The sequence below is a fragment of the Camelus dromedarius genome, chromosome 25 (genome assembly GCF_036321535.1).
Source record: "Camelus dromedarius isolate mCamDro1 chromosome 25, mCamDro1.pat, whole genome shotgun sequence".
Lineage (NCBI taxonomy): Eukaryota > Metazoa > Chordata > Mammalia > Artiodactyla > Camelidae > Camelus > Camelus dromedarius.
In genome coordinates this window covers 3,508,453-3,526,682 of record NC_087460.1, presented here as the reverse complement: position 1 = coordinate 3,526,682, position 18,230 = coordinate 3,508,453, and the positions used below count along the sequence as shown (strand labels likewise).

Genomic DNA, 18,230 nt, shown 5'->3' with positions numbered 1-18,230 from the left:
CAGGACACAACCACAAGGCAGTATGTTGCATATGAGAAATATGTGCATAATTCCATGATGTGTACGATAAAAATTCAAAAGGTAATTATAGGGCACGCAGAGAAAGACACACTGAAAGAAAAGGAAAGCAGAAGAAAGGGAGTTGAAGGTAGGAGAAAAACGGAAAATCCTAATGATAAGAGTGGCAGTGATGTGGTCAGAGTAAGGAACCAAGACAGAGCTAAGAGAGGTTGACACGCAGACCTCCAGAGATGCCGGGCTCCCTGGATCATGGAAACAGGACTGGCTATTTGAGGGGCTGTACCTTTTTTGCCCGAGTGATGTTGGCCTTGAATCTTATCCTTTCTGGACTCAGAGGGGAGACAGAGACTGGTTCTCCTCCAGGTCTGGAGCCTGGGCCGTGATTTGAGGTTCCACGGCTCGTGAATCCACGCATGTTTGAGGGCCTGGTCCGGGGTCATGCGAAGAGAGGGCTCCCAGCTGCACACAAAGCCCGGCACCAGTTAGGGGTTTTATTTCCCTTTTCAATAATGAAATATTTTCAAAGACCCCAATAAAGAACCTAAATAAGGTATCATAAAAATGGTCCATTTTTAAGAACCCATTTAAGTGATGTTATAACTCAAAGATATCATAGAACAGAGACTGTGACATATAATTTAAAAGTACCTAGAGGCAGCTATTGAAAATAACCATTTTAGAAAATGTGTATGACAGCCAAGGAACACCTTAGGGCCTGAGTCTTGCAGTTCTTAGACATTCCCTTACAACGAATACTAAAGAAAATCCAAACCCACGGGATTTAGGGTGCAGTAAACTAAGAACATCAAAACAAAGAGATGCTTAATTTCAATCCCCAAACTATGGCATTTGTACCTCCAAATACATCACGGAGAACTTTATGGAATGCTAGAATAGTAAGGTTATAAGGAAAGTTGGATTTAATCCAGCCAAACGCCTAATGCAGTAGCAAAATACATTTGATGGAACACCCAACAGGGAGTCATCCTGCCATTCTTGAATAATTTTAGTGACAAGGCACTAACTCACAGAACTAGCTATTCCACTTTTGAAAAACTCCAATTCTTTAAAAGCTCTTCATTTTTATTGAGCCAGGATTCACTTCTCGGAGACTTTTACCCTAGTAGCTTTGATCCAGTCCTAGGACACTCATTAGTATTATACAGAATGAGACAACGAATCCATCTTTTATGTCACAGCCCTTCAACTGGCTGAAAACATTCACATTACTACTGACCGCTGATCATATGAACATGATCACTTCCTTCCTAGCCGGGCAGTCTCAGCTGTTAGCTAACTGGGGTCCATCATGCTGGAAATAGTTCCTCGCTGCAGGGAGATGCCATTAACATTCCGGATTCATCAAGGTCTATGGCTCAAGTTTCCAGTTCTTTGTCAAATGAACTGCTGTTAAGTTATGTCTCCCCTCTCCTGAACTTCCGGACTTGGCCTATAAAAGCTAGACCCAGGACTTGACATTTACCCCTATCAAATTTGACTCAAAACTTTCAGTGTCTCATTCCAAAGATGTGCTGATTAACCAAACATGGAATGGTAAAGCAACACACCCCATCAGCTTGACTGCCTCTCACAAGAAGTGAACAACCAACCCTTAGCATTAAAAGGAAAAATGATTTTGTTCTTGGTTTTGACCTGTTTGGGGATGACTCACCCCTGTTTCAGTAATGAGTTTCTATCACTAGTTAATGCCCATTCATTCTAGAGCCTCAGCAAGAGGCTGCGGTGGGGAGGGCGGCGTAGTGGTGGGGTCCAGGATCCTTCTCTAACTCAATTTTTCAGAAGGGTAGCATGACCTCCCCCCTCCCCAAGATCGGAAACCTTTCAGCATCCCTGATGGTTCATCTTCTGAGCTAGTACCTCAATTGCAGATGCACAAATGCCAGAAGGGTAGTATTTTGCTAAAACTACTCCATCCACTGGAAGAATGAGAGAAGCTAAAGCTATGGTCTTCTACAAATGTTTTAAAAACTATAGGACTGATATACCTGGACGGGAACTTAGGAATACTCCACTTTACCGAAAAGAAAATCGAGGCCCAGAGAGAGACAACGACTCGCCCAGTATCATGCGGCTCGTGTAGCTGCCACACAGTGGAGACAGCCTTGCATAACCGCTTTTAAAATAGTGACAATAGTTAATATTTTCTAAATACTTTCAAAATTAGGTATGTTTTGAGGTGCAGTGTGTGCTTTTTTTTTTTATTATGAGTTGACTTTAGTACAGAATGTAATTTCTAATATTTGAAATGTGCATATGGGGGGAGGGTATAGCTCAGTGGTAGAGCACATGCTTAGCATGCACGAGGTCCTGGATTCAATCTCCAGGACTTCCATTTTAAAAATGCACATAGATTCTAAAAAGCTGTGCATAATAAATAGTTTATAGATCATCCTTTCCCTAGTTCCCTAACACAGGAGGATTTAGGTTCTAAATCCTAGCAGAATGGATGAGGAGGGGCCCTGAAACCAGCAGCCTCCCTAAAGAAGCTGGCTTCAGCTCATGAAGCAGAAGACACTGAGGACTTGCTAGACCCTCCCTGCCCGGCAGTCTGAGGCCAGGGAGGCGGTGAGCTCTACCCACCCGCGGTGTCATCCAGGGCAAGCCGCTTAATCTCTTTGAGCCTCAGCCTCAGAGCAAGTCGTCTGCCCCAGAAGTCACACAGGATGAGGGAGAGCGGTCTGATGAGCCAGCGGAAGGAAGGGCATCCCAGAGGCTCTGAAGCTCTGCGGTCAGCGTTTATCACGTTTTCATAACTGCCTCCCAGCCCCAGACTTTCACCAGCCAACACAGCATTTAAGAGGAATCCCAGAGGCAAAGACACCCTGACAAACTCACACCAAACACCTTCTCAGAAAGTCCAGGAAGCTGGTGTCGTAGGTTTTCAGCACCATGGTGAGGTCCTTGGAATCCGGGTATCTTTTTTTCCCCCTGTTGTTGGTTATATTTTTAGGAAAACCTTTGGAATCTTTAGAGATACAACATTCTGTGTTTAGTTCCAGGTGTAAATATTCATTGGTCACATCACAGCCGTTCACTCAACCATGCTGCTGCTTGGAGTGGTCTCTGCAGCTGTCCCGTGCTCTGTCCTACGCCGCCCCCTCCCATACATGCAAACACACCTGCAGTCTCAGATGGTTTGAAATAATCATGTGTAAACCATCCAATGAATACAATTTTCTTTTACAAACAGCTTTTTGTACTATTTGGTATGTTCTGAGCCTCCTCCCCAAATCAATCAAATGATTTAAATGACTTACCACTAATATAAGATTATATAATGCATATCAATATAAAAATTAAAATTATATAATGATATAATAATAATGACAATGATGATAATAATAAAATAATCTGAAATGACGAAAACATTCAGCTTTGAACCAAAAGGTTTCGTCCACTCTTGTGTTATCTATGCCCTGCCTCCCCCCTCACTAGCCCCAAAACATGAGAATTTGGGACACCCATGAGGAATAACAAGAAAGTTGTTTTAGGAGAATGATTTGCTTTCAGAGCCACACAAGCAAAGTAATCTCATTACTTCTATGTAGTCGCATCAAAATTTCGTCCATGATTGGAATGATCAAACTTGGTTGGCTGCTTACAACACAGCTTGGAATGATTCTTCAGCCATTTCCACCCATTAAAGCCCTCACCAAATGTATGATCTGCCATTGCTGAAAAGAAGCCCTGAACACAGCGGCAAAGGTGGCCCAAGAATGCTTAGCACAGTGCTTTGAAGGCAAGACCTCTCATTTGGAGATCCAGATCCTTGTGAGCCTGTTCAGAAAGATGACCACGTACACGCACACCTTGTAAGTCTGCATGCCAACGGGTAAATGTGTATACACACACACACAGTTTACACATTCAGTGGAATGCTCACAAAAACTCACTGGGGCTCACGTGATGGATCTACAAGGTGCCTAACGAAGTGCTGCTAAGGACTTTTGTAGTGGATGCAATGTGCAGGGTGTCCAGCAGAACACCTGCTCTTACTGAATTCCTGGAAGAGCCCGTGAGCTTTAACCCCCACACGGCTGGAGCAGTAGGCACCGCTGACCACCAGCAGGACTGAGCCCTTCTGTCCGAGGGGACGCCCCCCGGCGGTGCTCCTGATTGCCCTACTGATGGGACACGGTGCGGGGAGAAGCTGTGTGATTTGCCTGCCCAGTTTTGAGGCCACTGTTGGGTGAACGTAGGAGGTAGGAGGGCCGGGAATGGCAGGGGTTCCACAGCCTGTCAGTGCGAGCCTACGAGCTGCCCCGACGACGAAGTCGACCCCGGCGGCGTGGAGCCCTGTCTGTGGAGCCCCTCCCCTCACGTCTGGCTCCTCCCCACGTGGCTGACGCTGGGGCCCCTCTGGCTTTTCCTGCATGGGAACCCCTTAGCTCCCTGTGGTTCTTCCAAGGGATTTTAGACACGGGACTGACTGCATCTTTCAGCGCACGGTGGCCTGAGAGCCGTGCCTCAGTCGAGCCTCCGTGATCCGCGTCCTGCACGGCACCACTCAACTAGAAAGGCAGAGGACCGTAAAGTCCAGGGTCTGAGAGCTGGGATGGGCACAGCCTGGGGACTGTGGGTGAGGCTTAATTCCAGCAATTAGGCAGCAATCTGTCCTGTACATAATTAGCAAGCCCCAGCAGACCCACGGCAAAACCATCCTGTTTTGTCCTGGGCCAGCCGTGCTTACCCATTTTACACCAAAGTGGCAGTGAGCCTGGAGTGGTAAGTGACTGGGGCACTCAGAGAGTTCCAGCAGGGAAGAGTAAGGCTTTGTTAATGCTGGAACAAAGCATGGGGTTTTCCACCCTTCTTGCATAAGAAGCTCCGCTCTTTGAGTTCCCTGCACAGTGCGTAGTGCGAGAGAGCCAGCGAGCTGCTGGAGGAGGTGGGGAGAATTTACGGGAGAGGGTGCAGTTACCATCTTCTGGGGTTCCAAGATCTGCTGACAGGCCTTCTGAGCGGGAGCCTGTCACGCTTTTCCTGCCAAGACCTCACTCCATGTGACCCCCCAGCCCGTCTGCATCACGTCCCCTGGTACCACTTCTCCGCGTCTTTTACTTTTCTGAAAGAAACCCCTCTGCACAGCCTGCCCTTTGGGGCAGGGCCAGGGGAAGAGCACCAAATGGGGTCGAGGGCAGGGGAGGCATCTCCAAGGACCGTGACACCTCACCAGCCACAACAGGGAGAAGGCAGGCCTGGGACTCACCGAAGAACGTCTGTTTCCGGGAGGCGGTCTGGATGAAGCGGGTCGGTGGCAGCCCCAGCACCTGCAGCAGGGGCAGATCAGTGGGGTCACTCTTGCGGAGCCACACGTACCAAGATCGTTAGACCTGGGTGGGGCATTGGCCAAACACTGCCTTCTACAGAAAAGGACCCGGGGACATTAAGTGGTCACACCAGTGGCCGAGCAGTCCCAGAGCCTGCGTCTCGACTCCTAATCCAGGACTGGTTCAGCATCCTGAGCATCAATACGGGCCACGTCGTTCTAAACCGGCATCAGTGCCAGCCCGCAGACCGCTCTTGACGGCAGCCGGCTCCCACAGGCGGAGCCAATACACCAGGGTACAGGCCGACCACCCCCGAATGAAGGAATGACACACGCCAGCTCAGAGCATGGGAGCGGGGGAGAGGGAAAGGAGATGGAAACCACCAGCTGGGCATCAGACCACAGTGTGACAAAATACCTCCTGAGAAGGAAAGCGTAGCCCCCGTTTGTCCCCCTTTCCCCAATGCAACCTAGAGGGGGGCACAGACAGGGACACCACAGGTGTCCCCTCATCCCTGGGCCACCTGTCCTTGCGGCCGGGTTCCCAACCACGTCCCTGCCTGCCCCTGCCCTCCTGCCCCTCGAGCCTCACTGCCTGGGGTCAGGAGGGAGTGGGATCAGTCCTGGGGCTGTGGGAGCCTCCCCCCAGGCCCCAAGGCCCCCATTCCCCTCGGAACTAGAAGAGGATTGGTTCTGTGCTTCACTAAATCATCCATTATCAATCTCAGAAGCCATGGGCTCCGGTTCCCTCACTTTATAGAGACCGGGGGCAGGGAAGGGGCCGGCCAGAGAGAAAGAGTCGGGATCAGACTCCAGGTTTACTGACTCAGGCCAGCGTTCACCCCAGCACAGTCACCGCTTATAGCTACTATCACCTAAATTCATTTGATACTTCATTATGACATTCAACCATGAATGAATCTCTATATTTAACAATTTTTTATACTTTATTTTTTTAATCATTGTTTTTTTAATGGAGGCACTGGGACTGAACTGAAGGCCTCGTGCATGCTGAGCACATGCTCTACCCCTGAGCTGCACCCTCCCCCTTATATTCAATGATTCTAAAGGATGTATGTGTCTCTCCAACTGTCTTTAAGACAATTTAGAAAACAGAAATTTGGGACGGATGGATGGACAAATGGAGAGAGAGAGAGAGAGAAAATGTATCTTTGTTCACAATCAAAATATCTGTGTTTACCAGGAAAATTCTAAAATGTGAAATTTCCAATTTTTAAGATTGTTTTAGCCTGTATTGTCTAATTCAGCTTCACAACAAGATGACTTGAAGTCAGAGAATAACACGTATAGTAAATATGGCTGAGAGTCTTGGTAAAGCCTCTCCACTGGGAGACCCTCTTTGCAGAAAACTAAGGTGGTGACAAATGACTGAACAGCGCATCGATTTCGAAGGCTGTCGTGTCGCTCTGCTTTCCAGATTCTTTTGAATGTGTCTGAAAGAGTGGAATGGCAGTTTCACTTTGAACTGTCACTATTCACAAAATGCTGGAAACTACGTCTTCTGCAGCCGTTTAAAGTTATGATAAAAATGTTAGATGCCAACTCAGAAGCAAACATAGGGGAGCATGATTTCAAACTACCCCACCTCCCCCCAAAAGCACGCAGGGCCACTGCCCTCAGTGGGCCCGGAGCGGCCCGGCGCCCTCACCTCCATGATGCAGGCCAGCTGCTCCGCCTCGTCCTCCCCCGGGAACAGAGGGCGGCCCGTGAACAGCTCCGCCATGATGCAGCCCAGGCTCCACATGTCGACGGCCATGTTGTAGGGGTGGCCCAGGATCACCTCCGGGGACCGGTAGAAGCGGCTTTGGATGTAGGTGTAGACTGCGGGGGGAGAGAGAAGCCTCTTGCAGGAAAGGCCCCCGCCCGCGCACGCTGCCCCCGCCGGCCCCTGCAGTGAGGGTGTCAGCAAGGAAGGGGCCCCCCACTCCTTTTCATCCTCCGGGCTTCGCAGGGGGACGGAAGCACAGCCAGCGGCACCTGTACGTCCCGCTCCACGCCTCCCTCTCCTCAGGCTCTCATGGCGACCTGCTTACCACGGAGGGTCACCGTCCTCGCGTTACTGATAAAGAGCTCTAACGCGGGCTCTGTTCTAGGGAAGTAAAGCGCCAGCCAAGCTTTATAGAAGGAGACATAAGATTAACAGAAAGCTAAGTCCTCAAACTGCCTGTGAATTGGGGTAGGTGTCTTCTGAAGACACCGCGACTTGGCAAGGGAAGGGGTGCGCCAAAGCTGAAGCAGAAGCGCGCACAACGCACGACTTTATCACGCACGTTCAGCGCGCTGTGTGCGCTGCGCTGTGCGATGTACAGTGTCGAGAGGAGCCCCACAGGGTCTCAGCAGGCGAGGCTGCGCGGGGCACTGCTGCGGGCAGCCTAGACCTCACAGGCGAGGGGACCGTCAGAGAAATGAGACATCGCAGTTGTTTCCAGATGCTGGGGTTTCTCATGGCTTCCATACAGGAAAGATAAAGGGCATGAGTCTCCAGAAGTGGTTCTGGAGAATATATGGAAACAGCCGTCCAGTCTCGGGAGCTTCCTGAATCCCCTCCCCCGAGCAGGCCGGCCCCAAGGCCCCCTGCCAAGCGCCCTCAGCGCAGGCTGTGTATCCCTCTCACCCTTGCACCCATCATGTTGTCTTGTTGTTGTTGCTGTTTTGGGAGGTAATTAGGGGCTTTTTAATTATTTATTTTAATGGAGGTGCTGGGATCAAACCCAGGACCTTGTGTGTGCTGGGCATGCGCTCTACCACTGAGCTGCCATCCCCCTCATCATGTTATCTTTTTATCCTTTTTCTCCTCCATTGGGCTGTAAGCAGTCTGAGGACCAAGACAGCGATTGACACACAGCAGATACACAATAGATGTGTGTAAAATGCCCATGTCCTCGACATCAAACTTGATAAAAGCCACAAAAAGAGACTCTTACACCAAGTTCGGTGAGGGCTGCGCACACACACTGCAGGGCTGCTTTCTGGATTCTAGTGTGAAGAAAACAATACGGTCTGGAGAGCCGAGCGCAGTGAGCCCCAAACTTTAGGACAGCTGTGTTTTCTAAAGCTCAGACTCCTGGGGGCCCCCCCCACACATTTACACTCCGTACGTCTGGGGTGAGGACCTGGACGTCACGAGTGGCCCAGACGCACATCTAGTTCATCTTACAGCAAGGAGCCTTATGGGACTTGAGCCAGCCTTTTCATTTTGTAGATGAAGACACTTGGGCTCAGAGAAGCGAAACAGCTCGTGCAAAATCACACTAGCAACACGATGGTCCTGAGCCCAGAGGAGAACCCAGGTGACCTCGTGTGTGAACTTTCGGTTTCAGTAAAGGAAAGAAATTGCAATCGGGAAATTCAGACAGAGGGACTGGGAGGGCCCTACCTTTCTGGTGTTCGTAGCAGCTTGATCCAAAGTCAATAACTTTAACAGAGACGTGGCCCCGTTGGTACAGCACTATATTCTCCTGGAGAGAGGACGGACATCTGTCACGTTCACTCGCGTCACCCAAGGCACTGTCCCAACCCAGACGCCTGCCGTCCTCCAGGGCCCGGGCCTGCTGGAAGTGCAGCCACCTCCAGTGGACTGCTCTCACATCTGCTCCAGAGCCCTGGTCCCCCGCCTCTGACCTCCCGTCCCACTCGCGGCTGCGCCCCTCATTTGGACCCAGCATCCGCTGCTCTGTGGAATTTCTCCCGCATGTATGCTGCCTGTTCCCCCACGTGGCAAGTGCAGCTCCTCAAGGCGGTGAGTTTATTTTTATCTTCTTGGTACCGGCTCTATGCCTTGCTTGCATAAGGCTTTAGAAATCTCACTGACTGAATCTGATGCTTCCATAAAGTGCCCCACCCACATGCAGATACGACAGTAGAGGAACAAACAGAAGGCGATGATTTGAGTGGAACTGTGATGTCCACGCTGACTTTGGGGGAAATGCGAAGCCAGGCTTTCCAGTGAAGTCCTGAATGAGAAGGCAGAGGCCCTGGGCTCTCCTCTCAGGGCAGGGGGTGGGCCGCCCGGGGCTGGGAGGTCAACGTCCTGATTGTGTTTCCAAGGGTCTCAGTGTCAGATGGGCTGACTACTGCGACTGTCAGGAGACTGACTGCTTATTAAATAGGACGCAGCAGACCTGGTCTGAAGCTGCTGGCACCAGAAACTAAGAAAACAGATCAGTCCATAGTACCTTTTCTGAAGAATATTTGTGTTAACTGAAAGATTATGATCAGCAAAAGTCTTTGAAAGGTAGGAATTCCCAGTGTGTCTCTAGCCCAATGGAAAGGCTCCTTAACTCGACGGGGCTGGTCCTTCCATCTCATGGGCAGAAAGAACCTGTCTAGGAGGGGACAGATGCCTCAGCCCCCCACAGCTGGTGGACACCAACCATTAAGCCCATAAGGAAACTCCCTGACTCATGAATCCACACTCATCATCCTCGCCCGGTGGTGTGCACACTTCCCTACTGAGCACACGTACTCCAGTCGACTTGATCTATTTCTCAGGGAAATCTGTTAGCTCATATTTTGGCTACCACGTATCTTGTGAGGTTCCTTGGTGAGAGTCAGTCCCCTAAGCCCAAAGACCACGGTCCCTCTGGAGCTACAAAGCTAAGGATCAGGAACTTGGGTGTGGAGAATAAATCAATGTACCACCATCCCCGTGAGGCTCTGCCAGTTAGCCCCGAGAGAACATCTCTATCTTGACAATCTTTAACGGTAAAAATATCCCAAATTTATCCAATGAGTCATGGCTCTTAAAAAAAAAAAGAATAATGTGAACCCTACTGGGGGTAAGGAGAAAGGAATGAGGACAAGTTAAGGGCCACTGACGTATCTGAGAGGGTAGGTTGTTTGGGAACCTGCCCTTGACCCCGTATCTTCACACCCTTCCACGCTTGCCCTGTGTTCTTCACACTTGAAATCGCTAAGTCTTTTAACAAACAGTCGCTACCATTACCACTGCCAGGCGCCACGTTAGGTCCGGGGACTGCACGGTGAGAAGACGTGGCTCCTGACCTTGGAGCAACTTGTCGTCCGGTGAGGGATGCAGATAAAGAAGTAACTCCTACACGCGCAGTCAGCGCAGTGAAAGAGCTAAGACACGTGGGAAGGGCGCATCCGTCAGGCGCAGAGGAAGTGGTCAGACTTGCCACATCCGAGGACGGGCTCAGAGCGGAGTGGGCTTGGTGAGGATTCAGGGCAGCGGCGATCACCTCCCTGCCTGACACCTGTGCCCGCACACCCTAAGCCCTCAGCCTCCCCGTTCCCACCTGCCTCAGTGGTATCGCGTCTCCAGTCCTTGCCCCAGTACGCCTGCCTTAGTCCTCACCGCATCCCACTCTGTTTATACAAGCTACAAGCGGGCTGCCTGGCGTCCTCCCTGGAGCCCTGGCCGGGAGGGTGGGGACCAGCTCCCCTGGAGGACAGAGGCTGTACTCACAGGCTTGAGGTCACAGTGGATGATCTTCTCCACATAAAGCATCTGCAGACACTTCAGAACAGAGAGGGTGAAGCGCCGAACGACCGACAGACTGAAGCCTTGGAAGCTGTTATTCTTCATCAGCTGGTACAGGTTGATTCTGGGAAAGAGAGCCCCGAAGGGGCGGGTGTCCGCGCGAGAGGCGGAAGGCTGGGCGTGAGCCTGCCGACGGTCCCGTACCCCTGGTTTCCCTCTGGCAGACGGCAAGACGCGGGCCAGGATGCAGGGCTTCTGTGTCCTATAAACTCAACTTTCCCACTAACTCATGGTGGAGCCAGGGTGCAGCTCAACTCTGCGGGCGCCTCGGACATGTGTCTCCTACATGGTGGCGAGGTCCGTCCACCCCTTTGCTACACGTGTGTGTGTTAAAAGGTAGGATCGAGCTCTATTCCTGGGGACAAGAGAGTGGGCAGATGGGGGCTGAGGGGCAGTGGAGGAGCCTGACTCCATCTAAAGCGAGCCTGGCTGCTGGGTCCCACCAAACTATCGCCTTGCAGGGTGGAGTGCTAGCCTAAATTTTCTCGATCAGCAGAAACCTAAGTCATGACATGAAAGTCTGCTAAATTATGTGAAATCTGCTGACTTCTCAATGTTGGAAACTAATGCAAAGCATCCTAACAGGAAGCACGCACGCGTGGGCCGCCGGCTTGTGACCTCTGTGCAACCGCGAGATGGGGGGGGGGCAGGACCCAGAGCCAGCTCTGCACCCGTCTCTTCCGGGCTTCTCCTAACATCCCAGTTCTAGGCTTTCTTTCACTCTGGCAGGATTTGGAAGCCATTCATCCTCGAGGGAACCAAGGAGACATGAGACTTGGCTCTGGCCTCCTCAGACCAGCTGTCAGACCCCGGGCATCTCCCCAGCTTCTCTGGCCTTTGGATTCTCCTGTCACACACCTGCCCCTCCTGACCCTTCAGAGCTTTGAGGGCCATCCTAACCTGCACTGTGATTCATGACCAAGCAAGGCAGCCCAGGCTTGTCCCTCTGCATGTTGGGAAACTGGACCACACTTTGTCATCATCAGAAATGGTGAGGAGATGGTCAACGATCCATCTAACTCAAATGTAACCAGGTCCTGGAACGTCACCACCAGCGACGGGAGCGCCGAGCTCCCGGCTCAGCGAGGCTGTAGCACTGGGCCCCGGAGGGCTCACCTCTGACTCCTCCTCCTTCGCTAAGTGCGCTCTGGGTTCCTGGCTTTATTTAAATTGCACCAGATGGGCTTCCCAGAGAGAAGGGCAGTCAAGTTGGCGCGGCCTCTCAGCTCCAGTGTTCAAACAGGGGTGCCAATCTGCCTAAGTCAGGCTCTGCTCTCCTGCCAGAAACACCTGCTCCTGACCTTACGCACTGCAAATCAAAGCCCTTTCCCCGCTCCCTGGGGTTCCAACCTCTGTACCGCGAGGCTGTAAAGCCAGTGACAGGGGACGTGGCAGCAGAGAAACGTCCTTTCCATGCACTTCAGTTCAGCTCTCGAGGGCAGAGGCCCTGTTTTGGTTGTCTCACGGGGCTCAGCACCCAGTACCTGGGCCGCACGCCTTGGCACGCTGGCAGGTGACAGGCGTGACCGAGGGAAGGGGCTGGAAGGGCAGCTTTTGTTCGGGCTCCTTGCTCCTGGGTTTTCTAGACAACTGAGTGGCCAGTGTGTCCTCTCTGGTCATTAAACGCTCACATCCAGGAAAATCTAGAGTTCTGAACTCCACGTCTCTCTTCTGTCACCTAAGCCACTTTTTGGAAGAAAATGCATTAAAAAGAGCAAGCAGCTGACCCCAGGAGTTCAAAGGTGATGCAGAGGTGGTTGCGGAAGTAGAAGAAGTCCTTCATGTGCACCACGTTGTAGGTGTTGTCTTTGTCCTTCCTTCTGAGAGCTTCCAGGATCTTCAGCTCCACCAGGGCCTGGTGGTGAAATCTGAGGAGGGTGGGGGTGGGGACAGAGACATTGGTGTCACAGCCTGCAGCAGTAGGCCCACCTTCTCAGCCCCTCCCCCGACCCCATCACCACCCCATGCTCCTGCCCTCTCTCTGCCCTGTCCTGGACGCAGACAGGTGGAGAAGGAAAGAGGGAAAGGAAGAGCGGGATCAGAGGAAGAGGAGGACTCAGGAAGGGGCCGGGTCACGTGGTCCCTCCTCCACAGCCTGTGCCATCTACCCAGCCACACCTCTTCTTGTTCCTGATGATTTTCAAGGCCACGAACTCATTGTGTCTGTGATCCAAGCACTTGGCCACCTGTCCAGAGGACCCCTTCCCGATCATCTCCAGAACCTCGTAGCGGTAGGCAATGTGGTCATGCAGGACCTGCAGAAGCCAAGCCAGGGGTGAGGAGCAGAGCCGTGGCCATGGGGGCTCCCTGACACTGGGGCCCGGATACCAACTCCCAGCTCATGCTGAGTCCTGGGGAGAACTTTCTAACCTGCATCGGGCACCAGTACAGCTCCCACCCCCGTCCCACCCTCACGGGGCTGCTGCTTGGGTCCCAGTGTGGGGCCAGGGCAAGTTCCCCAGGCTCTCTCCACAGCGGGAAGTGTGGAGAACACGGGTGGCTTGGGGAAACCTGGGATCTAATTCCTGTCCTGCTACAACCTCCTGTTTTCTGCAGATGTGGGAACCTGTAAGGTAAGAGGGTGGAACACAGTGGCTCTCAAGGTCCTGTCCGGTTTGCAAATTTCACAATTCTTGAACGCAGCGGGCAGCGGCTTCAGTTTGGGGGAAGTTCTCTTCCTGAACCCTGATGGGTCTCCATCCATCAGAGGAGCTTTGTGTCTGCTCTGCCCCTTCCCAGCCAGATCTGGTCCTCCTCTTGACTTGCTCAGATTTAATTCTATCTTGGACTTAGTGGTACAGAACGTGGATCTTTCCCGACTAAGAAAAGAAACATCTTCCTAGAGCCAGAACCACCCAGGTTTTCTGTGTGCTGGACACTCAGGAGTAGGTGCATCGTTGAGGCAACAGGGAATTTTCAACTAAAAAGCCTTTATCTGGGCAGCTTTAGACAAGCCGCCCAGCCCTCTGAGCTGCATCACTGACTGCAGGTTCTGATAAAGCGATCTCTAAGGTCCTCCTGCTCTGAGAACCTGACTCCTAGTGTGACACTCATGAATTTGGAAGAGGTGAAGGGTATGTGTGAGTGTCGAGGTCCCAGGCATGTGTTTGAGATTGCATGGCAGGGATCTGTTCAGACAGGAAGAATTAAGAAGGTGAATACGAACTGGCACAACTTTCCCAATATATGGAAATAACTTCCTCAACTCGTGAAGGTCTGTTATGGGAACTGCCGGGGGAAAAGGCAGGAGCAGGCTCTGCGCGCTGGTGTAAAGGTACGTGTGTGTTTGCTGAGCGCTGGTGCATTTCTTCTGCATGTCACCAGGTTGGTGGCATTGTAACTGTTCACTCACATGTCAGCTTTGACATTGGTTGTGGACCAGATCAGACTCAGTTTTGATAGCTCCCTCTGTATTTCCAGAGTCTAGGAGATGCTCAAGTACATGACAGGCTCTCAGTAAACAGGCATTCAACTAACACTTGCGGACAGAATGAATGTGAGGATGCAGCTGCACTGCCCGTGCGGGGATTAGCTGCGTGTATCGTCTTCCTGTGCGTGCACTGAATGCAAGGAGGATGGGGGTTCCGAGCAGGAAGCACACAGTATCCCGCTGTCCCCCTGAAAACTCTGCTCTGGAAGGTTTGAGACTGAGGAATAGAATTCCAGTGAAGGAGCTAAGAAGGCAGTGCTGGAGAGCGGGCGGAGTTGAGAACACCTGGCTCAGTTGGAGGTAGGGTTTAGAGTGGAGATTTTTAATCAAAGACCCAGTAACAATCCTCCCCACCTCCCCCTTGAAGTTTTGGGTCAAGATGTGGTCCAAGGACCAGTAGCAGGGGCATCACATGGAAGCTTTTAAAAAAGGCAAAAATCTCAGTCCCCCAAGCCGCCTCCCACATCTGCTGAAAAAAAAATCATTATTTCTAACAAGATCCCCAGGTGACCTGTGCACTTGGAAAAGCTTGAGAAATACAGTCATGAACACTAAGAAAACCCCCTCTTTTATAAACTCATCAAAGAGCAGTCAAGTGTCCCAAGCCAGCTGATGAGGAAACGGCCAGAGGAGGGGCTCCCAGCAGCCCGCAGCCCGCAGCCCGGAGGGCTGGGCACCACACACCCGGGCGTCCTCAGGAGCGGAGAGTGCCTCTGGACAGGGACACTACCCACCTGGATTTCACCCTCAGGCTGGGAAGAGACGCTCTGGGAAACTCCAGGGATACAGTCAGAAGAGGAGGGGGAGACACTGGGACCCATCTTTGGAAACTGAAGGAAGTGCTATGCACCAGGGACTACAGTGGCAACTTTTTTTTGCCGTCTGTAGAAAAAATGACATTTATTATAAAACAGGGAGAGGTCGTATATGGGCTTGGATGGAGGACACAAAAAAAGGGAATGCTGGGAAGATTGCATCTCACTGCATCGTCTGGCCTCTCCCATGGGTCCGGGGCTGGGCAGGAGAAGGGCCTGTGGGAGTCTGCCCAGGGCGCAGCCCTGCCCCTCAAACACTCCCGGGGGAAACCGTGTTCTGCTGGCAGAGCACTTGTCTGTTAACTACTGCACGGGTTCCCTTAGTTTTACACGTGGCACTTCTTTGGTTCAGCACCTCCCAGAGCCTTTCTCTACGCCTGCTCCCAGGCACGCCAGCACCAAGGGCTGTAAAATGCCCCCTGCTTTTTCCCTTTCCAGACACTCTTGTCCCCAAGCCCCAAACCCCTGCAGTTACCACGACCGACTCCCCCGTCACCTTCATGTAGTAGCCGTGTTCATCGTCGAAACTCGTCTTGCTGAACTTCGCAGGAGCCATGTGGAGCTTCTCAGCGTCCAGCCCCAGGAACCACAGCTCCGTGTAGCCCAGGATTTCACTTTGCTCATAGGAAGACAGCTGGTTCTTAAAAAACTTTAGGGCCTCTGTGTGAAAAACACTGCAGATATCAGTTAAGTGGCGGCCACACGGGGACGTGCCCAGATGCAGACAACGGCTTCCCTTCCCATTTGCGAGCCCGGAGGCCCTTTCCCCAGGGAGATGGCTCGCTGAGGACCAGGCATCCTGGACTTCAGTGTAGCGTCAACAGCAGCTGCCCAAGTTCGTGTGCTGTCGGGCCCCACAAGGAGCCTATCCTGAGCGCGTTCCCAAACTAGGCCGCCTTCAGGGCGAAGGCGGGCGACATCAGCGCGACCCTCAAGCGCAGCAGGTGGTCCTGCTCAAATCTTCGCTGAGCCAGGGGGTCTGAGGCTGGGAAGACACGCATGTCAGCTCTTCTCTGCGCTACCCTGGCCACATCGCGTCGGGGGCCGGTGCCTGGTCTGGGGCGGGCGGGGTGGAATCAAACTCTGAAGGATGGTGATAAGCTAGAGGCTGAGAGAGGGCAGATCAGGACGGGGGAGAGGACATCACCCTCCGCAGCCTTTTTGACAAACTGCTGGGGAGTCAGAGAAGGAACTGCCGGGAGGAAAGAGGACGTGTGGGGACAGGACCTGTGTCCCCCGTCCATGTGTCCCCCGTCCATGTGAAAAGCATCACGTGTAAGCTGACGGAGGCATGTTCTTTGCCCGGAAGACAGAACTGCAGGGAGAGAGAGCAGGGAGGCAGAGACCAGCTCTGTGAAGGCAGAACTAGCTCAGGACTGAAATGGTCTCCTCGTGGGCAGTTCCTGAGATTGTTTAAGGACAGCCAAGGTCAAGGCTATGGGAGAGGAGCTCCGGGCATCAGCCAGTATCGGCACTGGGTAGGGGCTCAGCAGACTCTTAACGCTAATCGTTATGACTCCCTGAACCCCGTGAGGAGCCAGGCTACTGGTCTAAAGGTGTGTGAGCTTTCAGGTCTGACCACATGGCATTGCAAAGGCTCTAGCCAGCGGGCCACGGGAGAGCTGCCTCCCCACGGCAGCCTCGGTGTGCAGCCAGTGCTGGGAGGTCTCTGAAGAGATGCAGTCAAGGATGCAGACCATCCTGGCTGGCCACGCCCTTGGAACCTGGGAGCCTCGGTTCAGAGGCCCTCCTGAGGTGCTTCTGCCGAGACCTTCTTGTCAGGAGGGGCGTGGGAGCCTCCAAGACACGTTCCCCGCCTCTGACTCAGAACTCAGCACCTCTCCGCCCCAGCCCTGCCCCCTCCTCCACAGAACCACAGGAGCCCTGTTCAGGCTGCCGGGCAGTGGGACAACTCCCGCTGACCCCGCGGACACATCTGCCCCTGGGCTGGGGCCAGCCAGTGGGGGGAAATGGAACGGGGGAGTCTGCTCCCTCCTCCCCTGCCCCGCTTACACTGTCACAGTACATAGCGAAGCCTTGGCTGACCGTTCCTCTGGGCTTGTGGCCTTCACTGACCACCCCAACCCCGGGCACCTCAGCCTTACCAGCAGGCCCAGCGCTCGACACCCTGACCACATAACCCCCCCCCCCCGCTGCACCCCCACTCCCCACAAACATACCTGCTGCTGTCAGAGGCACCCTGTGCTTGTGTGCCTTTGATGGCTTCTCCTCTGACTTCGCATCTTGGGTTTTAATGCTTGAAGGGAAGGGCATTTCTGAAGCCTTGAGCTCAGAGGACAACGCCCGACTGTGAGTTTGATTCTCCTGTTTGGAGAAAGAGGTTTACCATAAAGGACCGCTGAGACCTCTTCTGGGGGTCATCAGCCATTGACTGACCAAGGACAGCCACATCCAGACTTCCTCTCCAAGACGGAAACAGTCCTGATGAGAGAGCAGGTTTTCTTAACCTCTGTCTCAAAGGAAGTCTCCATCTGACCCACACATTCTCTGTGAGATGCAGCACGCTGCAGGGAGCAGCAGACAGCCCGGTGGCACCTTATCACAGGAAGGACGGGAACAGTTCTTTCCTGCTGCTCTGGAGAAGGCCAGTTCCTGACGAGATGGAGTGACCTGACCCAGGGCTCAAATACTTGAACTTAGGTGCAGATAACAGCTCTTTAACAGCTCTAAATTTGGTCCTTACGCTAAAAATAGTAGGGGGTGTACAAGGAAAGCCAACAATTTGGATGCTTCAACCATCTATACACCTGACAGTTCACTTTCCCTTTTCTTGGTGAGTCTCCATGACAACCCAACAGAGAGCCTGTCTTGTAGAGAAAGCCAGTGACTCACTGTTCAAGTTGGGATTCATTGTAAACAGAGAGAACAGGACTGGAACCCAGACCTTCAGCACACGACGGGCCTCTCCCAGCACCCCAGGCCTTTCTGCACCTGGCTCTGGACTGATGGCAGGCCTGTCACCTGCCTGCTCGGGACCACGCCCACTGCCCTTGCTCACCTGACGCAGTGGGGGCTGCTGTGGCGGGACTCTACTGCTGATGTGAGGCAAGTTCACCGTGTTCTTCCCCTTGGGGTCCACGAACGGGAGTGAAGTAAAGCTGCTGTTTGTGTTCTACAGAAAGAGACTCG

The 18,230-nt window shown here is 52.7% G+C and overlaps 1 protein-coding gene across 1 annotated transcript in view; it reads right to left on the bottom strand.

Moving 5' to 3' along the window:
* The window catches only part of DYRK4 (dual specificity tyrosine phosphorylation regulated kinase 4), a 45,538-nt gene that overhangs the window by 566 nt on the left and 26,742 nt on the right, over positions 1-18,230 (bottom strand). Inside the window, exons 3-13 of the mRNA XM_031444290.2 lie at positions 18,100-18,213; positions 17,261-17,405; positions 15,577-15,740; positions 12,954-13,090; positions 12,563-12,703; positions 10,761-10,899; positions 8,709-8,790; positions 6,981-7,153; positions 5,252-5,312; positions 2,878-3,007; positions 305-480 (exon numbers count right to left, since the gene is read on the bottom strand). Of these exons, the coding sequence (XP_031300150.2) occupies positions 305-480; positions 2,878-3,007; positions 5,252-5,312; positions 6,981-7,153; positions 8,709-8,790; positions 10,761-10,899; positions 12,563-12,703; positions 12,954-13,090; positions 15,577-15,740; positions 17,261-17,405; positions 18,100-18,213 (1,462 nt within the window). The remainder of the gene's footprint in view (positions 1-304; positions 481-2,877; positions 3,008-5,251; positions 5,313-6,980; positions 7,154-8,708; positions 8,791-10,760; positions 10,900-12,562; positions 12,704-12,953; positions 13,091-15,576; positions 15,741-17,260; positions 17,406-18,099; positions 18,214-18,230) is intronic.